Source organism: Hirundo rustica, chromosome 3, assembly GCF_015227805.2.
Source record: "Hirundo rustica isolate bHirRus1 chromosome 3, bHirRus1.pri.v3, whole genome shotgun sequence".
NCBI classification, from domain to species: domain Eukaryota; kingdom Metazoa; phylum Chordata; class Aves; order Passeriformes; family Hirundinidae; genus Hirundo; species Hirundo rustica.
The window spans coordinates 69676239-69699715 of NC_053452.1; the positions used below are offsets into that span (position 1 = coordinate 69676239).

The 23477-nt window shown below is 40.9% G+C and overlaps 2 protein-coding genes across 12 annotated transcripts; both read right to left on the reverse strand.

Annotated features, from left to right (window-relative positions):
• Positions 1-2794: 2794 nt before the first annotated feature.
• RPF2 (ribosome production factor 2 homolog) lies at positions 2795-14125 on the reverse strand. Of its 7 annotated transcripts, none has more exons than XM_040059933.2 (10): positions 14071-14125; positions 12790-12922; positions 11948-11985; positions 11268-11307; positions 9383-9464; positions 9215-9291; positions 8800-8899; positions 4597-4699; positions 3510-3654; positions 2795-3202 (listed from the first exon to the last, which is right to left on the reverse strand). In XM_040059933.2, exons 1-10 carry the CDS (start codon positions 14091-14093, stop codon positions 3023-3025), a joined length of 921 nt encoding a protein of 306 aa, XP_039915867.1. In that variant the 5' UTR covers positions 14094-14125; the 3' UTR covers positions 2795-3022. The 7 variants fall into 7 exon arrangements, with proteins under 7 accessions (XP_039915867.1, XP_039915871.1, XP_039915870.1 ...); XM_040059937.2 differs by lacking the exon at positions 14071-14125 and adding an exon at positions 13928-14045; XM_040059936.2 differs by lacking the exon at positions 14071-14125 and adding an exon at positions 13902-14015.
• Positions 14126-16053: 1928 nt separating this feature from the next.
• GTF3C6 (general transcription factor IIIC subunit 6) lies at positions 16054-23230 on the reverse strand. 5 transcript variants are annotated; one of them, XM_040059942.2, is made up of 6 exons: positions 23107-23230; positions 21308-21388; positions 19046-19109; positions 18456-18500; positions 18208-18321; positions 16054-16689 (listed from the first exon to the last, which is right to left on the reverse strand). In XM_040059942.2, the coding sequence occupies exons 2-6, from the start codon at positions 21374-21376 to the stop codon at positions 16394-16396; spliced, it is 588 nt and encodes a 195-aa protein (XP_039915876.1). In that variant the 5' UTR covers positions 21377-21388; positions 23107-23230; the 3' UTR covers positions 16054-16393. The 5 variants fall into 5 exon arrangements, with proteins under 5 accessions (XP_039915876.1, XP_039915877.1, XP_039915875.1 ...); XM_040059943.2 differs by having other exon boundaries at positions 23161-23217; XM_040059941.2 differs by lacking the exon at positions 23107-23230 and adding an exon at positions 22305-22453 and having other exon boundaries at positions 18208-18318.
• Between the last annotated feature and the right edge of the window lie 247 nt (positions 23231-23477).

Here is a 23477-nt window from a genome sequence, read left to right on the forward strand (position 1 = left end):
GTTTTCAGAGCCTGGTGAACTCTGGGAGCAAGGAGCAATTGAGGCAGAGCAAGTCCCTTTCATCAGCTGCCCTTTGAGTACTGTACATTCTGTTCCTCATGCACACAGCTACAGACAAATTTCCCTACACTTTGAGAGACTCTGGGAAATAAGAGCATTCCACTAGAAAGGTTATCTTTTGCCCTCCTATCACCATTCACCTTGAGTTAAATCAGATACTCGGAATGCAGCCATTGCCCACAGAGTAGATGTGTGCTTGTACCTGCTGTACCCCTGAAATCACACCAGCCACCAGCCTTGTGGCTTTCAAGAAGCATCAGTCCTTCGGAGCAAGGCTGAAACTTCTCCAAAGGACATGAGATGGTCTCGTTTGTTAACTTGGCTTCATCCTATCTTGTCATACAGAGATCAGAGGAGTTCATTTCTGCTGTGACAAACAAGAGAGAATTTCCACTTCACACTCAAGATTTTGCACCAAAATGGCACTACTTTGAGTACTATAAAGTATTTATCAGAAATACAGTAAGTTTTAATCCTTGCTAACAACATGACCTGAAAGTGATTGGCATGAAAATAACCTAAATATAAATTTAGCCTAAATATCCTTACACTATATCCTGAAGAATTTCTGCTTAGATCACACAGCTAATACATTTTGTCCACCAGGTATCTGTATTTTACCAGTACAAAAAGCTATGTACAAAAGGGTATTCACATAACCAGCCACAGGTGAGGGACATCAGGCACTTCAAATTCCACCTGCAAAGGGCAATAAATGCACCTGGGTTCTCCCCACTGACTGATTTCCCATGCTCAAGGTCTTCCCACCTCCTGAAGTTTTAAGTAACCACACTCAGGTGTTGGAAAATGTAGTAGCCCTAACCTGTCCAAAACTCCTTTTCATACAAGGAACAAACCAGCTGCAACACTAAAAAAATCCCAAACTAGGATGTAACACCTTCTCTCTGAGGGCTCCTACTGAACAACTGTTTCAGTTTTTGCATTAAGAGATAACAGGATTTTAGATGGCCTACATTACCACTAAGAAGTCAAGTTTTAAAACCCAAATTAAGCACTAAAATCAGCTTCCAAATTAGGAAAATCTGGAAAATTACAGTCTTTTAAACTCTGGGCATGCTTTTATGAAGTTATTGTATTTTGCTATTACAACTCAAACCTTGTAAAATACAGAATTTCCTGCTAGTATGGTTTTTCTACAGCTTTCAGACAAAAGCCTCGTAATTTGTACTTCAGAAAGATACAAGAAGAAATACAAATCTGAAAAAGTTTATGCAATCATCAATTTCTCAAATGTGTGGTTATAGATGGGAGAAAAGGGTTTGGAGAGCCATGCAAATACATTGATGATAATATGATTGTGCCCCCCAAATGCACCCAAACTTTTAAAGCCCTTCCTTTTTCACACTACAAATTTTATCAAATGACCGCTGCAAGAATGTCATGGGTGGCATTTGCACAGCCACGGCTACAGCTCAGCCCTCCCATAAGGAAAGCAAGGCTGCCCAACAACTTCCATCCAGGATGCAGAAGACAATTGAAAATAACACACCACCTATTTCTGATGTGACACTTCAGCTGATTAGAAAACTAGCAAGAAAAGTATTAAAAACTTAAGTAGGATGACCAAGCTTGCTGTGTTTGACCTTTGTGCTGACACTGTGTGTATACTTCTATAACAATTATGCGCAAAGGGCAGAGAAACTTCTTCCAAGGAGACAAGAATTAAAAAACCTAGGTTTTTCAATGTGTTCCAAAACAGAACACCACACCAAAGTCTCACTAAACTCTTAAACTCTCATCCCCTTATAGGTGAGTCTGCACTAACCCATAAGCACAAACTTGGGAGGAAAGCAGGATAACAAAAAAAAAAATATCTGAAAAACTGGACATTTAGTGGTAGCTTCACATACTTCCATTCTGGGCACAAATCAAGCAGCAAAGATTGAAATTCAAACTGTAAAGGTTTCATTTATGCCTAAAGTAAATATCAGGTACTTTGCTACCATGGTGATGAACACAGTAAAAACACCTTAAGCACTCCCACTTCGGCCAGTGCAAAGCAGGGCCTGGTGCAATAGTCAGAAGCAAAGCCTGGCCATCACACATGTATTGAGCTCACACTTCAGAAAATGGTTTAAACTTTATTGAGGGTTGCAGCCGTGTAAAATCTGAAATACATAAACAATAAATGAAGAGAAGTTGTGCATATTATGCACATTCATTGCTCTGGTCCTGCAAAGAATGCATAAGAACTGACTGATCAAGGTCTCCCAACAAAACAGCAATACAACTAAAGTTTCTGGGGGAAGGGAATCTCAATCCATCCCACTCTGAACGGTTCGATGCCAGCAAGATATGCCCAAAGCCTGGAGAGGGATTGCAGGTCAACAGGAGAGCACTTTAAGGGCACCACAGAGGAATTTAAGCCTCTCTCACCTGCAAGTTGCTTCACTGGAGACACAATTTAAATGCCTTTATGCTAAAAGCACAAAGCATGGGCAGTTATGAGGAAGAAATTCCTGTGTGGGTGGTGAGGCACTGGAACAGGTTATCCAGAGAAGCTGGTGATGCCCCATCCCTGGAAGCATTCAGGACCAGGTTGGATGGGGCCTTGAGCAGCCTGGTCTAATAGAAGATGTCCCTCCTCATGGCAAGGGGGTTGGAACCAGATGATCTTCAAAGTCCCTTCCAATCCACTCTGTGCAACTGTCCAGGAAATGAGCCACCTGTTTGACTCCCATATATTGCTAACACCAAGAAACAAACACTCAGCTTTGGACAACTAAGAGAGTTATATATCATATTTTTTATTTTAAATAACCAAGCTCTGTGTTAAAGTTCAATACCCCAATGTTCCCTTTAAAATGACAAATTTAAAAAATGATTTTTTGTTACAAAACTAAAGCTAACAGCAGCTAAATCTTTTACGTCTGACCATTTATATTACAACATACATTCTAAATTTGATAGTACAAAGAGTTTTGAAAGCTGTCCCACACTGTCAAGCTGACTTTGACTTTTTGGGAGCGGTCCCACCATCTTCAGCTGACTTCTCTGCTGGCCTCTTTTTTAAGCCTTTCATTTTCCGTGTCTGCAGTTTACTAAGGTCTTGCTTCTGCATGTGGATTCGACCATAAGTCGTTCCAAATACATCGTGGGAGATATTCTTTTTCTTCTTAGGCTGCAAGGGAAGAACAATGTTAATATTTCTGAGTACAGTCCCTGAGCTCTGGTGACAATCAACTGCCCAAAATTAAGGCCTCATACATTGGCTGGAGTTTAGAGATTAAGATTTGTGCTGTGTGCTCTGTGTGCCTCCAGAGGAGAGTAGGGATGCCAGCTGAGCACCACAGAAGTGCTGTGGCCCCAGGAATGTCAGTTGACCTCAATGAAAGTAAGCTCTGGTCAAATACACAACAAGTAATACTTCAGCCTTTGCTCCTCCTCAGAGAAAGATCTGAAAGCAATGCTCTTTCCAAGGTACATACCTTCAGGCCTTTTGGCTGTTTCAAAGATAGCTTGTAAAGGTCATCTGAGGCTAAATGTGTCCTCCTCATAACCAGATCTAATGAAGGTCCCATCTCTTCCAGTTCAATTCTGGGTATTTTACAGCCAGATTTCTTCAGAAGCACTCTAGGAGGAAAAAACCAACCAAAATCAACATTGTCCCCTGTGCTAGAGATTCATCCATCTTCCTTAAAAACAGGTTCAATCCTGCAGTTCAAAATACTATTAAATCAACTGCTACCACTAACTCTATCACTGGGAAAGGCATCCATCATAACAATTTATAACCAATCAGTCTCATTACAATTTGAACATGTTCAAAATATGACCTGGTGAATGTAATTTTTTTTTTTTTTTTTTTTTACTGAGACCAGTATAATCAGTATCACTTTTAAAACTCAGCCCCAGTACTCTGAAAGCTGTATCACTTTTCAAATTCAAAACAGCACCCTGGGTATTATTAGACATTTAAAATACTCACTATAGTTTACAGCAAAATAACCTGAGCACTTATCTGAGAAAGTGTTTTGGTTCTTTAAGAGCAAGGCCAACTGAAATTATTTTGTATTAAGAGAAATCAGAATCACATGGAACACAAACTACAAACGTTCACAGCCTCCTAAGGCAGGGAGTGACTGTGAGGGTGAACACCAGTGCAACAAGAAAGTTGCATTGTCCTGCCTTCTCCCGGTTTTCCTTGTGCATCTCTGTCTGCAGCCTAGCCCCTGTCGTTCCCTGGCAAACACCCTAAGCGAGGAGAGTCATGGAAATCAGCCTGAGAGCAGACTAAGTCCATCAAGTCTAAGTTAGTACCAAGAATTCACTAAGTTAATTCACATCACCTTACTAACTGAGCCTTATGGAAGAGCAATCCTCTGAGCCAGGAGCTAGACAAGGAAGAAGGCAGCAGACCTAGGGCTCAAGTGTATTCCTTCTGCTGTACAAATTACACTGGAGCACCTCTACCCATTGTATGTTCTAAATGCAGCTCAAGCCAGTTCAATTTCACAACTACAGATTAAAGTTGACAAGTGTACCAAACCCCAGACAAATAGAACACATACTCACTTGTAGCTTCTCATGTAAATTTTCCCATCTACAGCTGTGAAATGCAGAACGTACTCTAAACCAGCCAGACGAATACTGGGCACAGTGGGACCTCTGAAGAAATCTGAGAGAATATTTAAAAGGAATAAATGCCAGGTTTCTTGGCTGAAAATAAAACCAATAGATCCCTGTAAGAAATCGGTGCTGTGTTGTGGGGCCATTTTGAAGTGGGAATCTCATTAAATAGCCACTACTTAAAACTGCAGCCTGGCCAATACACGGGACAGAAATTTAACATGTGTTAGTGTGCACTGGTGAATCCAAAGGTGTGTGCATATCCTGACAGGAACACAGGGACTTCCCAGAGATAATTTGGTAGCAATATACATGCTACGTTTATACATATACTTCCTATAAGTAAGTGCATGGAAAAGAGCAAATCCACTTTCAGACCAGTAGCTTAGCATTACTGAGCTTATGTGAATAATTGCATTGTCTATTATTTAAAATATTCATCTCTAAAATCAGGGGTAAAAAATTATCTTATTTGGTGTTTAGGCTAGTCAATGCTCAGACAAACACAGATCAGAACAGAGAAACCATTTCCTCAGATACCTGTTTAAAGACAACATTCAAACCTAATACTTAAATCTTAATCACAGCCAGATTTGGAACACTAGAAAGAGGGATCAGTACACAGCAGATCAAAACTGCACCTTTTCTACTCTTACCTACATTTTCTCTCTCTGACTTCGCAAATAAGTTTATATATATAATTTCTTCCATATCTCCCTCACAACAAAGCACTTCTGTCCTCTAGGTAAAGCAATACTTGTCATTGCATCTAACCTTTTCTCTAATAAGCAACACATCCAGAAAATAAGACACTTCAAATACTTGCCCAGTTTGCAAAGAGAAGACTGAAATACAGGTGAAATACAAAATGAGCTGCTTCTAGTAAGGTCCTTATATCAGGCTATGAAAATACACTGTGCAATCAAAGAGCCTGCAATGAGCACAGCAATCTGTCCAACATATGCAGAGGGTGGAGAAAGAATGTGACCTTGACCAAGGGAACAAGGTGTGCTAATAAACACAACAAGGCAACGCTGAAACATAGGAGAACTGCTAACAGATGCAAAACACATCACTCTTTTCTGCTCTGTCCTGTTTTCAGATCCTTTGGCTACTTGTCTTTTCCTTCACTACCTTTTTGCAAGAGTATCAGCACTGGAATAACGGCCAAAACACAGTTTGGCTGGCAAATACCAGATGGCGCCAGCCCAGGAGACTTTCTTGGGCAATTAAATACTCTCTTATTTCTAGTCTAACTTGCTGTTAGGGGAAAAGTTGCAAATAAAACATTTTGTTCACTTGTGGCATATTTTGTCCCCTTCAATTAGTTCTCTGCAGGTACACAAGCTTACATTCACAGTGGTTTTATTGGCAACACCTCCCTTTCATATTTTCCTGTGGCAGCATACATCTTTTTACCCACAGGATGATCTCTTCCAATAAATGCAGGTGGTCAGGAATTTGCTTCCTGGCAACACTGAACAGCCGTAGAAACCTTACACTTCAGTATACTCAGAGAGTTGAAGTTTTTTAAACATACTCTTAATTTACAGCTCTTGCTTTGGTTGGACTAGAGACTTGCTTTCTCCTTTCTTTCCATTCCCAGTTCTCTCTCTCCCTTGTCCTCAAACTTGTTTCCAGAAAGTCTAATTTACTCTTTCCTACCGAGAGCTTTTCAGGACCTTTCTATTTCCAGATTAAAAACCTAATTGAATTGGAATGTAACTCTTTCTGTATCAATTCATATCCAAAAGCTGGTAACACTGTATTCTATGTAGCTTTGGTTAGAATGAGTGCAGTTCCAACATTTCCCAGCCACCCCCTTTCCTGGCCAGAAAAAGCCCTCAAATCTTTTCAGACACTCAGAAAGAGTCTGTGTGAGGAAAGGCTGTTTGAAGACCAAGGTGATAGCCAACACAAAATCGTGGAGATCTGCAAACTGACATTTTAGAAAGTGTATAAGCAAGGCCTACAGTGGCCTGGCCATTTTTAGGATAAAATAGATGAGCAATAACAGAACAAGCAGGCAGTGGTGTAAGAGCTGAAGCGTCTTACAGATACAGGCATAAAAAAATATTAGAATTTCATTAAATGCATTCTAAGACTTACATCATTTAAATGAACTACACTACCACATTGGAGAAAAATGAACACTAAAAGAGAAAAAGAGGGATGTCTTTGTCTTCCAGGTCTCCAAATAAATGCATGTAATTTATTTCTCCTAAACAGCTTCTTCCACTTCCCAGTTTAACTACAGCATTTGGTTACCATCAAGACAATAATTCACCCTCACCCTTAATTTTACCAAGGAGCTGTTGTAAGATGATTGTCTAAACACGTGCAAGCCCTTCTGATATCACAAAAGCCAGTTGGCTTGTTGGTTGTTCCTCAGCATCACTGGCATGACACTGCTTTGGCAACAAGAAGCTGTCAGCTATCTGATATTCCCTCTGGGATCCCAACAATACTGGTACAGCAACAAAATATTTGTGGCTGTTGTTATAGAGACATTCCTCTATCTTTCTTAGCAAGAGTAGCAGCTTAAGGGTACCAACTCTTGCAGAAATGGAACAAAACACTACTTCCTTATTGGTTAAGGGCAGTTGTGAAGCAGGTCAGATTAATACCCAAATGATTTTAATTTGTTAGTGGCACCTTCAAGCCTCTACTCTCCTTAACCTTTGTCTGTTGTTTTGCATCTGGGTATTTTACAGAATTCAGCAGAACAATTAAGACCTGGAGTACTTGGAATATGTTCAAGAAGAAAGATTGGGTGTGGAGTACATTTGACTGCTAAGTCATTATTGGCTAATAAATAGGAGAGGAGAAAGACAGGCAAACATCAAGGGAAATAGGAACAGTTATTTGGCAGCTGTCTTGCTATGCACGTCTCCCATTTCAGCTGTTTGATCAAGGGGTGCTTGAGCACATCTGGATGCCCACATCAGATGCCTGAACGAGATACACTTCAGAAAATGCACCTGCTTCCTGTGTAAATACTCATTTACAGTGACACAAACAGGCAGCAGTAAAACTCACTTATCTTTGTATTCAATTGTCTTCTAACACGTATTAGCTCAGTTACCACCCTTTCATCCATCCCCAAGAACCAATCAGTGGTATGGAGAGGATAAAAATTTACTCCTCTTCTGCTCCCTTTCATTCTCATTTCATATGAAACACTTTGCTTTAAGGAATAATACTGAGGAAAAAACTTCTCATTTTTTGGGTCTGTTTCTAAAAAGCCATCATTTACCTATTTGCCTAGAAACCCACAAATGGAACTGAAAGAACAAGACTGTTCTTATCGGGCCAGGTTCAGTATTTTACCAGAACCTTTAAAAAAAAGTAATCTACTTGCAGGAAAGCTATTAAAAAGGAAAATCACTCCACCCTACTTACTAGATCTAGTTTTGCCAAGCAAGAAGCATGCTTTAAGTGTCAAGAGACACAATATCCTGTAACTTCTATGTCTACATATAGCTTCCATAAAGCTACAACGTAGCTTTATAGCTAAATTTTATAGCATTTATATAGCTTTATTTTCCAGAGCCTCCAACTTCAGGATAGTAAAAAACTTCACGCCAGTTTGTTTCCTAAGCTCTAAGCCTGCCTTAAAGTTAGGGCACAACTTATTACAGCTGATTTTTACTGTTCTCTCCAAGTATCCTAAGCAATGCTATGCATGTTAGAATTGGTGGAATTTCCAACAAAAATGCTTTCATTACAAAAACAGAAGCTGAATTAGACTGATTTGACTCTTCTGTAAGCAAAAATATTCCACTTTCAGAACTTAATCCACTGATTTCAATTTAGATACTTCAAGACATTATTCGGTTAGAAAAGTGACGGCCCAGTACAATTATAAGGCCCAAGACATTTTAGCAAAATGAGTTTTCCCACAATCAAAGTAATGAACTCTGGTGAATTTGAAGTTTCATCTTCAGAATCTCTTACGACATTCTTTTATCCTCCCTTTAAAAGCCATCGCAACTAGTTAACTTTAATTTTATGTGACACAAGTGCTCATTCTTGTTTTCCTTCTGTGTTGAACATAAGCAAGGACTTATTGACAAACTAGTTTTTCCCAACAGATCATATTACTACAGATCCATGCAATCCTACTGCTCAAATAATCAAAATACTGACCAATAAGAAGGCTCTTCAGTCTTCTGTATTCTTCATTCACATCAAACACGTCACCAGCAAATATCAACATAGGTTTTGTCCCTTCAGGACACTTACTGTTCTGTGGAATAAGAATTTTAAAACAACAAAAATTCAGACAGTTAGGGAACATATCATTGATTTAATAGGTGGCCAGCCATTCAACACTGAAAAAAAACCTGCTATGACCTGTGATCAATAGGGACAGAATAGACCAACCAATATAAATGAAAAAGCAGAGCATAAAATTAACATTCTGGAGTACACAAATTACAATCCTCATATAATGCATGAAACATTTTAAAAATAACTTAATTAATTTCAGGACACAGAAAAAGTTGCAACAAAAAATTCCACCAGGAGGTGTCGCTGAAATACTGAATTAGCAATTCCTTACCTTGATATCTTTTAGGGATACAAACTTCTCAATGCCCAGCTCAATCATGTCTAGCACATGGTAGTCAAACATGCGACCTATGAGGGTAAAAAAGAAAATCCATCTATTTAAATATTCACTGAAAACTACACCTATCACCTCAATAAAAACCCAAGTGAGACTTATTACCTATTATCAGGTTGTTAGGTCGCTTCTTGTTATGAGAGCCAAAGAGAAACAGAGAACAATCTGATTTCTTGGAAAAAAACTCCTGCAATTGAAGAAAAGAATCAAACTTTTGAGTTGCAGTTCACAGGGTTTAAAATACTCTGCAAAGGCTTTTGGCACAAACACATGAGTTTAGGAGCTGCTTAATGAGCAGAGCAACTGCATTTACCTGAAGAGTTTTGAGCATGTCATGAGTGGTTTTTAGCACTTACGCTATAGCTGGATTCAATATTCAAATAATTTCTTTTTTTATTTACCATTGCATCTTAAAATACAAGTCAGGCAATTTTTTCTTGCCATTTTATCTTTAACACCCTTTCTTGTCATTCCTGATTTTTTTTACTGATGTTTTACACAAGATACTTTCAACCACTTCTCCTTGCCTGATGAGTAAGTATTGGCAAGCTGACTGCTGTTGTAATGTCTCACTGTAGTTTCCAAACTAAGCTTTATGCAGCACATTGGCTTTGCCTGACAGTTTCTGAACAACCAGTTAATTCCCTCAACAGCAAGTGTAACTACATCTGCACTTGGCACAGGAGTCCTACTACAGAGCAACTTCATGTCAATTTATTATTTTAAGACTAAGATGCTACCTAAAACCAAGCCAGTAGTGACTATCACAGAGATATTTTCTGCAGGAGGAAGAGATTAGAGAACCCATTATGGTACGATGTCCAGAGTCAACATTACAGCAGTTCTTTCTAAAGATATCCCACTTCAAAGTCTTTTTATGCACTTCTGCCTCCCAAGGCAGCTCCTCATCTTGTGTAACAGCAGTGGCCCCATGATGTACACACACACACAACTTATCCAGTGCTTCCCACAAGTATATACTTGCACTTGGCAGCTGTGAAGCACCGGACACTTCATCTCCCACCCCTGCAACAGCAGCAGCTAAAAGAGGATGTTGCAGCTCTGCCCCTCTGGGAGGTCAGAGACACTTGGAGGGGCTGGATTAATTTTATGGACAGAATAGAGCTCAGATCACAGAGCTCAGCATCAAGTTTTGCAACCAGATCCCTGAGAAATGCGGACTCTAGACAGGTCAAGAACAGACCAGAGGGGACTCCCCTTGAAACACATGCTCATACAGCTCTGTTAATCACTGTGTGTTGATATCTATACTCCCTAATGTTTTATTAAAAAGATGTAAAAAACTCAAACACTTCAAACATGCCTTGCATATACTGCATACAGTATGCATACATATATGCATATACCTTGCATACATTGCAAAACTGCCCTTTTAAAAAGTGCCTCTAGCCAGTCAGCCAGGACTGCTGCTAAATGATGGGAAGGGACTTGGTGAGCTTTTCCACCAGCTCCCTAAGAACCTCCCTTAATGGATCCCACGGAGGCCCACAGATGCATGTGACTAAGCGGTGTAGCAGGTCACCCACCATTTCTTCCTGCACTATGGGGGCTTCATTCTGCTCCTGTCCCTGCCTCCCAGCCCAGAGAACAACTGGTGCTGCCACTATAGACTGAGACAAAAAAGGCATTAAGTACCTCTGCACCTCATCCGTTGTCCCTGTGTTTCTGTCTACATCCAGTAAAGGATGGAGATTCTCTTTAGCCTTCATTTTTGTCTTTCATGGCAGTAACCAGATGAAGCTCTAGTTGGGCTTGGGCTCTTCTAATTTTCTCCCTGCATACCCTCACAACATCTTGGTGGTCCTCCTGAGTGGTCTGCCTATTCCAAAAGCGATATTCTCTCTTTTTACCCCTTTGTTCCAGCCAAAGCTCTATTCAGACGGGCTATTCTTCTTTCCTGATGGTTCATCTTCTGGCACACAAGGATAGCCTGCTCAAAATTGTAAGAGAAAACATTGCTTATACTTACCAATGATGTTTGGTCTTCAAAAGGCCTGGTAACGTTTTTCCTGAGAGGAAGGGGGGAAAGTTTAAAAAAAACAACAAACAAACAAACAACCTCAAAACCCACAAATAAACAAACAAAAAACCACCCCAACCAACCAAACCCCAAAAAACCCCAAAACACAAAACAGGCCCAGATAGCCACTTCAATAAACAGTTTTGCATTCTACCAGAAACTCCAGCAGTAAGAGCTCAGTTTGAGTTCAAGTCACAAGTCATATTACTAGTACCAGGAATGCCTTAGTGCCTTTCTCCACATTTCCTGCATCTGGGGTCTCCTGGGGCCCAACCTGCAGAACACTTCCACCAGTGACACTATGAATAACTGCCTTTGCCTGTTTATTCATTAAATTGAGCTACTACAGCTGTTTCTGCACTACATTCATAAAGACATTGGGTTCCCATTTCAAACAAGACTTAGAGCTGAATCCTGCTCAGTGTCACCTGCCACTGAGCAGTGATCAGCACCAACGCTGATCACATGTAGCTGGTTTCCAGTCAATTGAAAATTATGATCAGTCATCTTCTGCACCCTGGTCATTGTTCAAGCCCACACACTAGCCTGCATCTCTGTTCATGCCCTGAAACTACCAAAAGCTGTCTGTCTGTCAGAATACTCAAAGAAATCAAAGTGAGATCACTTACCTTTTATACAGTACCGCAAAAGGCTTCTTCACGGCATACTGCAAAACACAAAGTTTAACACATGTCATCTCTAAAACATGCACAGCACTGTTGTTTTTAAAACCCAACAGCTTACAGGATCATATGAAACAGTAATATGCAGAGCAGGCTAGAGGAAGGTACCTCAAAAGGCCTGCTCACAGTAATATCCTTTGAGCTGGTGATGATCTTGTTTCCAAATTAATTGCACAAGAAATTAATTGTAGAAACTAAGAAATAAAAAATGAACTGAGAAACAGCTGAAATCAAAGCCATGTAATGCAATCCCTCTGCTTCTAAGGGGCATAAGGAAAAACTGGCAGAGAATAACAACTTAACTGCAAGAAGCATAAAAGAACAGGAAAAGAACAAAACAAAGAGAAAAAGGATGTAGGAACAGCTATAATATTTTGAGCTATGGAGTTAGGACACAAGATTGGTAACTTAGTTTTAGGAGAGGCTGAAAGCTCCCTATCAATACATACAGTCAGCTTACAGGGTTCTGGGATATGACTTGGTGGTATGATACAGTCCAAGTTCTGTACCTAATCCTCTTAATCCTCTTGTTTTCAAACAGACTTGGCAATACTTCACCTTATATGCTAGACAACTGTGATAAAATAAGAGAGCAAGCTCAAAACTTCTGGCAAAGAAGAAGCTGGAAGGAAATAATCTCCATTAAGAAGCAGGCAATGACACCTTTGGAGTACTGGTCACTCTGAGATCTGGGGTACAGGGAGAGTATGAAAATGCTGATAGTGCAGCAGAGACAGAAAATTGTAAGAAAGAGAGAGGAAGGTTACATGCTATGTCCAGCAACTTACAATGTCTTTAAGCACTTCGGTCACTGTTAAATTTGCATTTCCTCCTTTTATGAGCATAGCATTTTTTGTATTTTCATTTAGCTTGGGTTCTCTCTTCTCAAGAAATCTTTTTGCTCTCTTAGTTTTAGGCTTTCTGCAACAATAAATTAAAAGTTAAAAGATTAGTATATGTAACAAGACTTGACACTACAGAAAAAAGTGAAGCTGAACAAGAATTAGAACAAACTGTGTTCAAGTAACTTGTTTCAATGACCCAAACTAATCCCAACCCTCAGAATTACAATCAATGCCAAAAGCCCTGTCTCAGGTGAGTGTGTTTTTACTGCCACTCCTCTTTCTCTCTGCCCCTCCCGAAATTAGCAAAGGTGATTTTACAGTCTTGCCCTCTTCAGTTTCTGCTAATTTAGAGATCAAGCTATACTAGAATTCCCAGCCTACTGCCAGGCTGAAGGATTCCCCTCACACCAGCTCCCTCAACAAGCCAGAAACTTGCTTATGAGAAGAAAACAAAGTTCCTCAAAGACCACCAATGGCCTCCCCAAAAAGCACAGGTAGAGCACATCTATTTGTTGTCAAGAACCAGCGAGCAGTGCTGGGCACTGTCCAGGTGAAATACCCCAGCCATTGCAGGGGCACAGAGCTTACACACGTCAGTGGCTACGTGGCTTAAGGATTACAGTTCTCCACTAGACTTTCTTCTCTGTAAAGCATTGATTTTATTTTCTTCTTTAAAACAAACAAACTCCCCCAGAGGTATCATAGCATCTTCAGGGGTGGAAAGGACCTCTGGAGATCACTGAGTCCAAGCCCCCTGCCAAGGCAGGTCACCTGGAGCAGATGACACAGGAATGTGTCCAGGTGGGTTTGGACTGTCTCCAGAGAGGGACACTCCAGGATCTCCCTGGCCAGCCTGTTCCAATGCACTATCACTCTTCACGTGAAGAAGTTCCTCCTCATGTTGAGGTGGGACTTCCTGTGTTTTAGTTAATGGCAATTACTCCCCACGCTGTCGCTGGGCATCACCGAAACTTCAGAAATGAAAAGAATTCTTTCAGGTGTACGGAAACACACAAATTCAACACCAGCTGCCCACCGCGGTTGTTTTAAGCTACCAGCTGAGCAAGGGCTGTTTGGTCACCCCTAAGCAGACGGCAGCGCTCGGTTTCCTCTTTCCCGCACGTTTTCCACAAGGCTTTTCTCTCTGCTGGCTCCCCCACTGCAGCCCGCCCCGGGCCGCCTCCCGCTCGCGTTTCGCAGAGCCGCGTCCCCCGGCACACTCACACGACCCGGTCCAGCGCATCCATGGCTGCCCTCACGCGCGGGAGGATGTGCGGGGGCCGCCGGCCGCGTCACATCCGCCGGGACAGCGGGGCGGGGCCCGGCCCGGCCGCGGGGCACGGCCCGCCATCGGCCCGCGTGGGGAAGGGGCTGCGGGCAGGCAGCTCAGCCTCGAGCAGAGGAGACTGAGCGGAGACCCCAGTGCAGTCTGCAGCTCCCTCATGACGGGAAGGGGAGAGGCAGACGGTGATCTCTTTGTTGAAAACTGCCGGGACCCGAGGGAACGGCCTGAAGCTGTGTCGGAGGAGGGTTAGGTTGGATATCAGGCACAAGTTCTTCACCTAGAGGTTGTATGGTTGCAAAAGTTAGGGTTTATAATAATAGAAACAAAAGCTCTGCCATTAGAAATAACATTTGAAATATTAAAAAACTCCACCATTATTATGAATGCACTCATCGTGTATGACATACAAAAAAATGTTTTCAAATAATAATACTGCTTACCAGATGAACTAGAACAAAGAAAGAGCTTTAGTGTAGCGCTGAAAGAAAAGGCTGAGAAGGCCAGAAACCAATGCTGCTGGAATACTCTGTGTACATAGGGAAAAAACTTCACATACATAGTGCCAGACTAAGTAACCAGTTAACGGAACATGAGAGAGTTGCCGTGTTTGTATTCTGTCAGAGAACAAACTCTTGGAGCACCTCTCTGTTGTTAGTGGCTGCAGCAGCCACAGCAAGAGCCCTCTCTGCAGGAGGCTCAGCTGCCACCAAATGTACTGCAAACCTTCCCTCTGGCAGTCAAGAGCCTGCAAATCCCCAGGATCGTTTTTCCAGTTATAACTGTCCTCTATCTATCAGCACTACACAAATCAAGTGCGAATGATGATGTTTTTATACTTCCATGGTTGCAGTTAAATCTAGAGGAATGGCTGTGCGGTCTCCCTGAAACCTCAAATGCAACCCTACCACGTGAAAGATCCACACCCCGGCTGGAGGCACACAGAACATGTTCTCTTTTCTTCCTCTCCCTGCCTCCCTTTTCCCTAGGATTGAAGTTGCTTCTACACAGAAAGGAAAAAAAAAAAAAAAAAAAAAAAAAAAAAAAAAAAAAAAAAAAAAAAAAAAAAAAAAAGTTGATGGTTTGAAGCTTGCCATTTTAATGATTTTTCTTTACTGATGCTTTGCTGTGAACAACACTGTGGGTGAGCTTCTCCTCTGATCATTACTAATTAAAGCATTACATAATTAAGCTGGAATTAATTAGGTGTTCCCATCCCTACAGCACTGTTGCAGTTACACTGTTTTGAGGGAGGCAGAGAAAGGTAGTAAAGAAGAAGGGTCAAGGAGAAAATGTTTTATGTTTTAAAACTGTTGTGCTTTTGAAAACATTATCCCAAGTGCACCACACACAACTGTGATATGGAATGGTGTGTAGCAGTATAAATGATGTAGCAGTATCAACCCACAGACTAGCTAGGCACCACAATGTGACTAGTCTGGGAACCACTGAGTCACGGGTACAGGATCTTAAGATGAAATGCCAGAGAGGAAAATTAGAGCCAAGAAGTGACTGAGGAAGAAGAAAAACAGGGTGAACACACTTCCTTTTGTATAACACAGATTATATTATACAGAAAATTAGGGAAGCAGCATGACAGTTGCCTCTTTAAGACCTGGATTTCATTTGCTGACAAGTTTACAGGGGTTATCAAGACTTGAGTGGACAAAGTGCTGACCAACTTGCCTTGAATTTCAGTGTTGACCCTATTTTACATAGGAAGCTAGATGAGAGACCTCCTGAAGTCCCTTCCCACATGAAATATTTCTAAACTCCATCAAGGAGACAAAGGAGAGAATCTAAACTAAGCAATTTGATGAGTATTCAGACAGTCAATAAAAGGCACACTTATTTGTTTTCTTTCAATAACTGCACTACAAGAGCAGAGTATGCAGCTGAATATGATACACAAGGTGAAGCTATGCTTGAAAAATTCAGGACTTTATTTTAAACAATGGTGTTTTGCTCTTTTTACAAAATGTTTCAGAGTGTACAATACATCAACATTTTTCCAAGTTAAGACTTTCTTTTAATTATGTAACCATTTCCACTTGTTCAGTTTTGAGGTAGGGATTACACTTCCAGTCAGTAATTTGAAAAAAACACTTAAGCCCCTCCCACTATAATTCAAACACAAAAGCAATGCACAAGAACATAATGTCTGTTTTTCCACTACTCATTTTTCAGATAAGGTGGAAACCATGTCATGGCCTATAAAAGTTGACCCATTAATTCCATGAAATCCTGAAAAGACCAGAGTTAGTATCATGGAGGTATATCCTCTAAGGCAGCATTTCCAGAAGGAGATTCCTCTGCCCCAGAAGCAGAGCTGCCAGGCAGAGGAATGGGGGCATCTGTTTCCAAGGTGTGCTGCTTTTCCAGGTCACAGTTCATGTCAGAATTTCCTTTGCCACTCCCCTCTCCCTCTGACTCTTCAGTCAATTTGTCTTGGGCCTGAGCTGACTCCTCAGAATCATCCTTTTCAGGCAGAAAACTGCAAATCATATTAGGCCTGCTGTAGGAAAAGTCTCTGTCCTTGATCTGCAACCACTCTACTCCACCTGATATAAAGAAGGAAAATTCTATTAGTGACAAAAAGAGTTAACAGTAGTTTTTTCTTAGTTTAAGTTTGCTGTTATTAAGGCTGAGCCTGACCAAGATCTAACTAAAAGAACCACTTAGAATAGGAAGACGTCCATGTCCCTCTCCTATTACTTTTCACATACCCATTTACTACTTTTCATAGTCAGAAAATACAATGCAGGACTAAAAAGTTCTTTCCTCTCATCCAGTATGGCACTTCCTGTTGTATCTAGGTGTCCGATGCCACCACTAGGCTCTTAAAATAACTTAAACGTAAATCAAAATGCAGAGAAAATATTTCACAAATGCAATGAAGGGAATAGAATATTTGTTCACCTAAATATTAGGCTTTCTGGCAAACAGGTAGTCACAACAGAGACAGGACACAAGTTCTTGCACTCTCTTTAAGTCAAGTGTAACAACAAGTTGGAACAACAGGTTGAAACCAACCCCAAACGGAAATGGGATTCACTCCCATTTTGATTTTTTTTCAGTACAGGTTGTCACTTCAGGAGATGTTGTAGTTACTTTGTATGCACAAGTTAACTTCTCATCAGGATACAGAAACAAAGTGGTTTTCAGTACTTATCATCAGTATTGCTGCTACAGAATAAAAAAGGCCTATGTATTAAGCAAAATACTCTCTAGTCTCAATTTAATATTACTTTTACTATCACAATAATAGTTTCAGTTTAATAATACATAATTAATTCTATAGAGAGAAGTGGTACATGGTGTTAATAAGAATGCTGATGTTTGGTTAGATTCTGGATGACATTTCATTTTATACCTCCTATGGTCAGTGCCAGCTGACTGGTCATATTTAAGGTAAAATATAGCTATATATTCTTAAAATATGAACCAATAACACTGACTTGAGTGGAAAAAAAGCAGCTAAAAGCAGTAGGACAGTTCTAATGAATACTGGCATACATAATAGGATACTCAATATTTGACTATGTAAAAGTACTGGCTTTTGTTAAAAAAAAAAAAATAAAGCAAACATATGAACCCTGAGTTCTGCCTACAGAATGAAGATCAATATAAATGGTCTTCTAGGTATGTCTTTGCAAGCAATTTAAATTCATTTCCATCCAACTGTAAATTCAGTAAGTACAATTCAGTTCTTTACAACAATTACAGAGATTCAGAAAGTCATTAGAAAAAATTATATAAGTAGAAAAAAAAAATCAACAAACAACTACTAAACAACACTTCTGATTTTGCAGCTTTTAGATGACAGAACGTACCAGGGAGCCTCAGCATATGTTTGCCTTGCTCTTACACTTCCTTGTAGTGATCTCCTGCTAGCCATTTCTGGAGGCAGCACTGGTCAGAAATGTACTTAATTTTTTAATTTAAATATACAGATATGGTGCCTAAAGAAGAGAGTTCCTTTAACTTCCTGCATGCTCTTGAATCAAACACTTAATAAAGGCTGATGCTCCCAAGCATAATCCACTCATGTTCACATGCATAAAAGCAGAATCACTCACCAACATTCTCTTCACCTTCCTTCTTTTCTGTCAGAAGGGTCCGTGTCATGTTCAACTTCTTCACAGTGTGGCACTTGTATTTCAGCTGAACTTTCTGGTTGCCTTCTGCATCTACTAAGAAAAGAGGAGAAAAAACAATTCCCAAACCCCAATCGTTATAGTGAATTCCACTAGCAACTGAAACAAGATAAATATTTTTAACCTCCCCAGCGACTGAAACAAAAAGAACATCAAATCACAACAATTACCTTGCTCTGTGTTTTCTTCAAAAACCACACAGGTTCCCAAGGTATCTATGAAAAACAAAGTGAGAAAGTTTTAAGGGACTAATTTATATCAGCTGCAGATAATGTGCCCACTGGCACATTCCCAGCTGTGGGAATGTCCTGACTTCCAGCCCCTCACAGAGGCAATGAACTCAGGAACAGGCAGGAGTATCACAGTCATTGGAAGTTACTACAAGGGAGGATCCCAGACCTTTTTCTCCCAGAGCAGTGTTGTCACCATAGGGCAAATCAGACAACTGCAGATTTTGCAATGTGTCAGTCCTGCTTACACAGGAGACAACAACAGTTTAAGGCATTTTATATCCCACATTTTTGTCTGCAGTAATACTAGCTGGTGCACCCCAGAGTCAGCTTCTAGACACACTTTCCTGGAAAGGATGCATGGTTAATTTAGCAGTGAACTCAGACTGCTGCTGTTCTACGTGGTGTTATACAACCACCCACAACTTCAGCATCTCACAGGACTAATTCCAATAAAACTACCTGAATGTTAAGAAAGTTCTTTGGGTCATGAGAAAAGGGAGAGAGGGTATTCACATCAGTTTCCTTACCTTCATATTCTCCTGCAAATACATATCTGTCCACTTGTAAAATGGGCCTCTCTGTCTCTATTCCCTTTGTAAAAAAGGATAAAATGGCATAATGTCAGGTCTGTATTAGCCCAAGCAAATTTCTGACTGTAAGACCAGCAAAGACAGACATAGCAGAATCCAGATTACATCAACTCCTCATCATGCATGTTCCTTTAAGTATGTTAAATACAAAAAATTACCAGATAATACTCGTCTAGTAATCATAATAAAACCTAGTATAGAACTGTATAAAAAATGCTCTAGTATATTACAATAAATTTAGATTGAACTGCAGCCAATGGTCTATATAAGTTAAGATGCTGTTGGAAATTAATGTAACCTCCATTTCAAATCAACAAAAATGTAAGTGTTTGCATGAAGATGATGTTATTTTCTAAGCTTCAATTAATGCAAGTTCTAGAAAGTGAAATAACTTTCAAATTGGAAAATACACAGGGTGAAGAAGTCCAGCAAAAGTCATTACAACAGCACCAGAAGTGCCACTTCAGGGTCACAGAAGCTTCTGTAATTACTGTCTATCTACCTTGTGAAGGAGTTGGAAATTGTTGCTATTTTATTTTTTTAAACAAGGAGTGGAAGAGTAAGGAAGCACTTCTATCAGCTCATTCTCTTGCTCTAGAGTGCAATTTTCCAAATATACAAGGCAGTATCCCATTGTTCTTATATAAGATACACCTATATACTGTATTTTGATAGAAATCAATGTCTGAACAGAACACACTAATTAAGGCAAAATGACTTTGAATAGTACCTTGTGAACATCAGAATTATTCAGGACATGAAGACAAGCACATGGTAAAAGTTTTGAAGATAAGGCATTATGAGCTAAATTGTATAAAATACAGAATAACACACAGCTTAATGTGAATTTGTGCAATTTTCCTCTTAGATATTTCTGTGTTTCAAAAGTACAAGATCAACAAGATTTAAGCTCTGGGATTCTCTTACTTCTGCATAAACTGAGAATACCAATAACACTAAGCTAACATATAGAACATATTTTTGTGGGTTGTGGGTTTTTTTCCTTCTACAATAAATAAAAATAATAACACCTCAGTACTAAGCAATAGCATTATGGAGGTTTTACATTCAAAATTTTATTTCTTTGGCTGATTTGCATTCCTTTGTGGACTATGGAGACTTGGAGACTGTCATGCCCTTATGTGACCAGCATCACAGAAAACTTGCCAAACAGAGTAAACCTGAGCAGACTCTTTAGGTAAAACTAGTAAACTACAAGGGAATCTCAAAGCACAACATTTAAAAGAATCCCACAGGCAGCACTGAAGCATCTGTACCCCTTCAGCCATCAGCATGAGTGATACATGTAACAAATTTCAAGATCATTAGAATAGATCAAGGAAGGAAACATGCTTAAAAAGCATATACATCCAAAGATGAGTGTTTTACAAATTTTGATTGTATTTCTACTTCTGAGACATTCAGAATGGACTTTACCACTCATATATATTGTGATCAGTGGTACACTCAGGTGTTCTCTTCCATCCTCCCAGCCTATAATAAAGGTCTACTTTCAGAAAGTATTTGCAAATCAAAAAAGTAGTAATTGTATCTATACATCTCTCATAGTCTACATAGGTTTTGAAGGGCAAATAAAATCTGTCCTATACAGATAAAGTGATTAAAAAACTCAAAAGGAACAGGACAGGGAAATCAGATTACTACAATAACCTTACAGTGAAACAAACAACATCCAAAAACTGTTTACCAAATGCTTAATAGCCAGTTATCCTTTACAAGACTTGAACTTGCCAGGACACATCTACAGAAAACCCCATTGTGACTACAATGCAAATCTTAAATATTTTGCTTTACCTGTCTGCTGTATTCCAGTTATTTGAAGAAATGTGATTAAGGATTATTCTTTTAAATGTGTGAAAGACACAATTTAAAAAAAAAAAACCACAAACAAACAAACAAAAAACCCCCAACTAACTTAGAACTTGAAATCACAGCAAGTACTGGTCCAAGCTGATATATACTTCTGAAAAAATTTCCTTATATTTATGTAATAATATATTCAAAGACTTTATGCTGTTTTTGAAAGAGAGCCCACAACATGCTGCTAAGTATACCACGCATAATTCTGTCAAAGATTTGCTCTAATGTTATCAAGGACAAGAAACTTAGAAGCAGCCTCAGTCCCTTGTTCACATCCATAATAACTTACCCCTTTCCTATTGTGCTGTAATCACTCACCAAAATCTTGCACTTGTTTTCACATTTTTCTAAGAAGTCTGAATCAATGATTCCTGATAGCTCGACCATGACCAGTTGCTCCTACAAGAAAAGATGATAATGTACAGCTATAACAGAACTCAGGGAGGGGGAGAAGAAGAAAAAAAAAAAAAAAAAAAAAAAAAAAAGCCCCCTCCAAAAGCAATCTACACCAGTAAGAACAGCATACAAAGGCACAACCTGTCAGGATAAACAGACCTCAAATTGGAGTTTATGCTGCATTTTGTCAAGGGACAGAGCTCTTGTCACACCCAGGGAAAAGCAGTGACCCACTACTCCATAAGACACCTGTTTCACACCTGAATTTCCCAAATTTTTCTTCCTAGCAATGGGGCAGCACTTTTTTCACCCTTGAAAAACGAGCATCAGCATGGCTCTGGGGACACCCTACTGCACCTTCCCGTACCTAAAGAGCGCCTACAAGACAGCTGGAGAGGGACTTTCTACAAGGGCCTGATGTAGGACAAGAGGTAACAGATTAAAATCGAGCGTGGGTTTGATTAGACATTGAAATTTTCATTAATGTAAACTAATTTTTTTACCGAGGTGGGGGGTGTGGCACTGGAACAGGTTGCCTAGAGAATCTGTGGACAAGACCAGGCTGGATGAGGCTTTAAGCAACCTGGTCTAGGGGAAGGTGTCCCTGCCCATGGCACAGGGTTGGAACCAGATGAGTTTTAAAGGCCCTTGAGACCCAAACCCTTCTCTGATTCTGTGATTTTATGGCGATACGAAGCAACAGAAACTGTAAGTTCTTTCCCCACGAAGCCGTAGGGAGAACAGGCAGAACCACGCAGCTCTGGGGACGGACCCGCCGGCCCCGGGGAACCGCGCTGGGTCCGCGACCGGCCCCTCTCTCTGCCTGCCCCGCGGGCGGAGCGGGGCCGGACCACGCCCCGCGGGGGGCCGGACCCTTCCCCCGGAGCTGGGGAGCGCCCCGGCGTCGGCATCCACCAACCTCCACCTCGTCCTCCTCCGCTCCGTCGCTCCTCCCGCCCTCGCTGCCCGCCGCCGCCATGTCGCCGGCGCCCGCCCCGCGCCCGCCTCAGCGCGCACCACGTGGGGGCCGCGCCGCCATCTTAGAGCGGAGCGGCCCCGCCCCGCCCCGCCGCTCCCTCAGGGCCGCTCCCTCAGGGCCGCCCGGCCTCCGCCCCGCGCTGAGAAACTGGGACAGCCGCCGCTGCCTGGCGCTCCCGAACGCTCGGCGGGGCTTTCTTGCATCTCAGATGCGGTGCTGGACTAATGGGAATCCCTAAAGTGCCATCGTTCCCCCACCTTGGTTTTGGTTTTTTTCCCCTTGGAAAAAAAAAAAAGGCTACCAGACGTATCGTATTATTAACACAAATAATGTCCCGCTTCTGGTACAGACCATTAGTTTAGGAAATTTTTATTAAATAATAAAATGTGTCGTTTCTACCACTCGTGTCCTTTGCGTGATGTTTTCTAGTTATCTTGACAGGTTCAAATATACCCCATCTAATACATCCCTGTGACCAGGGTTTCTGAGATAACGTTTTCCTTTTTAAATGCAGGATGTTGTTGTCCACAAAAATCGGATTTGTTTCCCAGTGTGCAACAATAATTACACCAAAAGCCAATCATTACACACGTGAGAGAGACATCGATTATTTCATTTCAGAGTTCTGCAAGCCTGGGTGCCCAGTGGAATTCCACAAATCAAGTACAACAACTATCAAAACCTTTTGCTATTTATACACGTCAGCAAACAAAGGAATTAGTATTCATTGGCTACATGTTACCTAGTCCTTGTATTAATTAGTGTTCTATCTTCTGCTGGTTGATGATTCTCTCACCTCCCGTGCTGATCAGTGCCCGGTGTTTCTCCTCTTCGGGGCCGATGGGGTTTGGGTCAGTGATCCGTGAGTCGGTGTCGGGATCTCCCCCTGCACAATTCCCTTTTACCCAGTCCGAGCTGATTCAGCACAGCTGCTGGGGAAGGTTTAGGAGTTTCTTCCTCATCTTGGGGGTTCTGCCCAGTGTCCCTGTGGCCCATAAATTCTGCATTCTTTGTGTCTGCTGTCAGTGGTACATCCTTCTCCGCAGCTACGTTAACCTCCCTCTAGGTGTGAGATCACTGAAACCCGTCAGGCCCTAAAGCTTAACAAGGCAA

What these genes read in the sequence shown, in the direction of transcription:
- GTF3C6 (XM_040059940.2), bottom strand. Translation starts at nt 22,364, where the DNA reads ATGGCGGCGGCGGGCAGCGAGGGCGGGAGGAGCGACGGAGCGGAGGAG. An exon ending in CGGAGGAGGACGAGGTGGAG is followed by an intron (nt 21,389 to 22,304) that starts GTTGGTGGATGC and finishes CTTTTCTTGTAG; the next exon opens with GAGCAACTGGTCATGGTCGA. An exon ending in TGAAGAAAACACAGAGCAAG is followed by an intron (nt 18,322 to 18,455) that starts GTAATTGTTGTG and finishes CTCTTTTCTTAG; the next exon opens with TAGATGCAGAAGGCAACCAG.
- RPF2 (XM_040059933.2), bottom strand. Translation starts at nt 14,093, where the DNA reads ATGGATGCGCTGGACCGGGTCGT. An exon ending in CCGAAGTGCTTAAAGACATT is followed by an intron (nt 11,986 to 12,789) that starts GTAAGTTGCTGG and finishes TGTGTTTTGCAG; the next exon opens with TATGCCGTGAAGAAGCCTTT. An exon ending in TTTGCGGTACTGTATAAAAG is followed by an intron (nt 11,308 to 11,947) that starts GTAAGTGATCTC and finishes CCTTCCTCTCAG; the next exon opens with GAAAAACGTTACCAGGCCTT.